This window comes from Formica exsecta, unplaced genomic scaffold (genome assembly GCF_003651465.1).
Source record: "Formica exsecta isolate Colony F162 unplaced genomic scaffold, ASM365146v1 scaffold744, whole genome shotgun sequence".
Taxonomy (NCBI): Eukaryota; Metazoa; Arthropoda; class Insecta; order Hymenoptera; family Formicidae; genus Formica; species Formica exsecta.
Genome location: NW_021853511.1, coordinates 293,623 through 298,741, shown reverse-complemented (window position 1 = coordinate 298,741; position 5,119 = coordinate 293,623). Strand labels below are relative to the sequence as shown.

At 44.7% G+C, this 5,119-nt stretch overlaps 1 protein-coding gene across 1 annotated transcript in view; it reads left to right on the top strand.

Moving 5' to 3' along the window:
- LOC115243891 (muscarinic acetylcholine receptor DM1-like) overlaps window positions 1–5,119 on the top strand; it is a 27,861-nt gene that overhangs the window by 18,178 nt on the left and 4,564 nt on the right. Inside the window, 6 exon segments of the mRNA XM_029821184.1 lie at window positions 1,153–1,335; window positions 1,647–2,149; window positions 2,361–2,640; window positions 3,582–3,708; window positions 3,978–4,277; window positions 4,519–5,117. Of these exon segments, the coding sequence (XP_029677044.1) occupies window positions 1,153–1,335; window positions 1,647–2,149; window positions 2,361–2,640; window positions 3,582–3,708; window positions 3,978–4,277; window positions 4,519–5,117 (1,992 nt within the window).

Here is a 5,119-nt window from a genome sequence, read left to right as displayed (position 1 = left end):
TCTTAAGCATATATATATATATATAATATTATATAATAATATAATTATATATATGTATATATATGTGTGTGTATATAACCGCGATTCGTACTAACAATAAGAATGGCGGAGACAAAGAAGAAAAATTTTTTTATGATAGTAAAATATAATTTGTTAATAATAGAAAGAATTTCACAATGCAGAAAATCAAAATGGCCCATGTTTTCATGGAACTCAAAGATTCAGGATCGTCGTTAACGAGAAAAAGGATCTGTAATTATCGATAATTTATTTTCTTGCTCTTAAATCCTTGAGCTTATATCCGCGAGTAGCGCGTTATACATTCACATTCGCAGACTCTTGATGCGGGATGACGGTTCTTTTTTTCCTTTTTTTAGTTCTTGCGTATATGTCGTGTCTTGTTTGCGAGAGGAGCGAATAAGTAGCTCGTTAAAGACAAAGTAGGTGCGATTTAGGGGAAAAGGCGCGTCTTTTGCGCGCATCCAGCAGTGGAAACGGAGTGGAAGCCCCGCGGCATTGGTTGCGCTTTTCACGGTTTACCTGTCGTGCCAAAGTACGACAAAAGAATTCTTTCTCTTCTTCCTTTTCCTTCTTTTTTTTTTTCTTCTTTATTACCGCTAGAGTGCCTCTCGGTGTGCGCGCTGATGGCGGATCGAGGATTAAGACGGCTCGTCCGTCGAGCGAAACAAGATGCGAGTACTTGTGTGTCGAGATCACAGACAGCTGTGTCGCGAGAAATTAATCCAAAAGGATGCGGAAACTATTTCTTCTTTTAAATAAGAATTAAATTGCGCAGATTTATAATGTATTCATTAATTTATCATCGTACAGAAATAGATACATGAAAGTATTTCTGTAATTGTCTCACACAGCTTTCGATGCTCCATTTTAAATTCTTTATTAAATAAACATCGATTTAAATAAATCTATCGGGAAGAAAATAAAATATACATATATATTAAAAAAAAATATCCGTAAAAAATAAATATTAATTGCAATCGCGCGTTAATATGATTCCGTTGACGCTTTACGTCTTACTATCATAATTACTATATGATTTTTCAGTATATCAGCTCTATCTTTGCTCGCAGACTCGATGTCTCCGCCCAGAGGAGCAAGTGTGGGATGTAGTTGACACTACCTTCCACCTAGCGAGAGCACGACGACGACGGAGGTGGAGAACGAAGAGGAGGAGGAGGAGGAGGAGGAGGGGGACGAGGAGGACGAGGACGAAGACGAAGAGACGGAAAAGGAGAAGAGAAGAGATCGCGACGGTAGTACCGGTGAAAACGCTGTACACCGGATCCCGGTATCCCGACAAGAAGGACCGGAAGCGTGGCGTTCGCGCGTTCGCGCGTACGTGCGTGCGTACGTACGTGCGTGCGTGCGTGCGGGCGGGCGAGCGTGCGCGCGCGCGACCGAGCGCGTGGGCGAACGCGCGCATGGTAAAGGGCGAGCGAGAGTGAGGTGGGTTTCGCGGAGGGGTGCCCCGAAGATCAGAGTACAGCGGGAAACGCGAAGCATCGTTCGCGAGAGTAGCAGAAGACGCGCGATCGCCCGCGCGAACCGTTTCGGTCGCGGAGCACCGGAACAAGGATAGGTAGGACGCAATTTTTCGGAAACGATACAAAGAGAGAGAAAGAGAGAGACAGAGAGAGGGTGAGAGATAGTCCGTCAGACATGAACGTTACTCCGATGGTGGAGATATCCAGCAATGACAGCTACAACGCCAGCAACGGTCTCGACTGCGGCGGTGAGCCCCATCAATACGCGATATGGGAGCGTTCGATGATAGTGGTGATCGCCGTCTTCCTCAGTCTCACCACAGTCGTCGGCAACATAATGGTCATGATATCGTTCAAAATCGACAAGCAGCTGCAGACGATCTCCAACTATTTCCTCTTCAGCCTGGCGGTGGCCGACTTTGCGATCGGCCTAATCTCTATGCCCCTCTTCACGTTGTACACGGTACTCGGTTACTGGCCGCTCGGGCCCCACGTGTGCGACACGTGGCTCGCCCTCGATTATCTCGCCAGCAACGCGTCGGTCCTTAATCTGCTCATCATCAGCTTCGACAGATACTTCTCCGTCACGCGGCCGCTCACCTATCGAGCCAGGAGAACGACTGTCAAAGCCGCCATTATGATCGGTGAGTGTCACAATTTATATACAGTGAAATGTACCATATGAAATAATTTATATATACTAGTCACATTTTGCGATGATTTTTATATTACGTTTATTATTCTCTTGAATTTTGTTGCAATGAAATTTTACTATATGATGAATCGCAATATATTTAATATGCTTTAATGTATAAAATCACGCAGAATTAATATTCGTTAAACCGTTTCCGCCAGGATCCGCTTGGGGTATATCGTTGCTTCTTTGGCCACCCTGGATCTACGCGTGGCCGTACATCGAGGGTCAAAGAACCGTGCCATTGACCGCATGCTATATCCAATTCATCGAGACGAACCACTACATCACCTTCGGCACGGCCATCGCCGCGTTTTATGTTCCTGTCATGATAATGATAATCCTGTACTGGCGGATCTGGAAGGAGACGGAGAAACGGCAGAAGGATCTGCCAAACTTGCAGGCCGGCAAGCAAGACGCGAGCAAGCGCAGCAACTCGAGGTGGTAACTAACGCTTTCAATTGTTTCTCCCTCCGAACTTGTCGTCAGCACGTCACCAAAAAAACGCAATCGAAACCCCTGCACAAGAGAGATGGTAACGCATTGCTCCACGTGGAGGATTGACCTCCCCCCTTAGCTCTGATTTGATGTAACACAGGATATAGATGCACCAGTTAATGAGCGGTTAAGAAGTATTGTTAAATTATTCAATTTTTTTTATATTACGATATTATTTTACTCACACACACATTTTATACCCTTTTGAATATTATAATCCTGTACTGGCGGATCTGGAAGGAGACGGAGAAACGGCAGAAGGATCTGCCAAACTTGCAGGCCGGCAAGCAAGACGCGAGCAAGCGCAGCAACTCGAGGTGGTAACTAACGCTTTCAATTGTTTCTCCCTCCGAACTTGTCGTCAGCACGTCACCAAAAAAACGCAATCGAAACCCCTGCACAAGAGAGATGGTAACGCATTGCTCCACGTGGAGGATTGACCTCCCCCCTTAGCTCTGATTTGAAGTAACACAGGATATAGATGCACCAGTTAATGAGCGGTTAAGAAGTATTGTTAAATTATTCAATTTTTTTTATATTACGATATTATTTTGCTCACACACATTTTATACCCTTTTGAATATTAAATGGAATACCTCAAATTAAATGCCTCCCTCTTCTTTTTTGTTACTTTGATATTTCCTATTCGTTTGATTTTGATACTCGTTCGAATTTTGTGAATTGTTTCGTATATTTACAGATTTCGTTACTTATTTCGATGTTTTCTATACGTTTAATCTTAATATTGATAAGAATATTTTTTAGCAAATCAACATAATGAACATTCTTTTCGGCAACGCGATAATTAGTGTTCTTTCAAATATCGCGAAGTCGAAAGGACCATTGCGGTTTGAAATGTGCTTATTGTGACATTTTTCATATAGCGACGAGGCTTTAGATATGGAGGATGGTAAAAGACAGCGAAGCGAGTCGAGTACCGGTGAAGACGTCTCGCACGCCACGCACATCGCCGTTTCCTACATTGATAAGCACTATCCGCAATACAAAAACGTAAGTAACGTTTTTCCGTCGCACCTATTTCCTTAGAAGCGTTATAAAAAATCAAAACTCTTTATTTGCGTGCAGTTTTTATACAATTAAAAATTCATATTCATTATTATTTCGTAGCATCTTATATCTCTTTTTACATTTTCATTGTCAACTTGAAAAATGCACAATTAATTTTGCATTATTACAAGGCACAAAATTGCGTCCGCCGACGCTGGTTTAATCATTGTCGCTCGATTACAATCTAATTATTTTTGTTTTCGGACAAGCAGCACAGGCCGTTCTCCTGGACCTGGCTGAAGATGTGGTGCATCGCGTGGTGGCATAGCGGGCGGGAGGAGGAGGACGACGACGAGGATATCGCGGGACCGGAGAGCAGCCGTACCGGGCCCGGCTACGAGGACACGCTCACGCCGCTGTCGGCCGAGACGCCGCTTCCCAGCACAGTATCGCGATGTCCCTCCCTCAGCGCGATACAGGCTACGGGAATCGCCCTGGACAAGATTGCAGCCCAGCACGAGTACAAAAGGCCGACTCGGCCGCCCGATCTCAAGACTATCTCCAGCGATTCCGTACGTAACGCTGCTATTCGAGAATTAGAGCTTGCAACACATCAGTATTATATATTTCAAAAAGCGACAATTATATTGTCTTTTTATCTAAAAAAATTAATATCGCGCATATAGCTACTAAAAAAATTATAATTCTTCTAAATTATTATTCTATTATCTTAATTCTATTATCTTACGATTAAATCGCTGGAACGGACTATTCAAGAACCGATAGTACGCGCAGGTCTCTTCCTTTTTCCAGGTTTATACGATTCTAATCAAATTACCGAGTAACGGCGGCAAGTACAGCGAGGGGCCGAGTATAAAGATGATTCACGACGAGTCTATGTCGATCCAGCTGCACAGTATGATGGAGGACAGTGAGGATGACGGTGGTGGTAGTGGCGCTGGCGGCCTCACTGTCGGCAGTGCCGGCAAAGTTTTACGTCTCGGCGGCGGACCGAGCCCATCGACGGTGATGAGGAGGCCGTCGCAGATGCCGGATATCAGGATACCGTTAAACGCGAAGAACATACCGAAGACGTTGGTGACGGGCAAGGGTATACTGAACAAGCCACCAAACAAAAAGAAGAAGAAACTGCAAGAGAAAAAGGCCGATCGTAAGGCCGCGAAAACGCTGTCGGCGATTCTGCTCGCGTTCATCATCACGTGGACCCCGTACAACATCCTGGTACTCCTCAAGTCTATCACCGCCTGCTCGTGGTACATACCGCAGGAGCTGTGGGACTTTTTTTATTACCTTTGCTACATCAATAGTACTGTGAATCCGATGTGCTACGCACTGTGCAACGCGGCCTTCCGCAGAACCTACGTGAGAATTCTCAAGTGTAAGTGGCACAGCA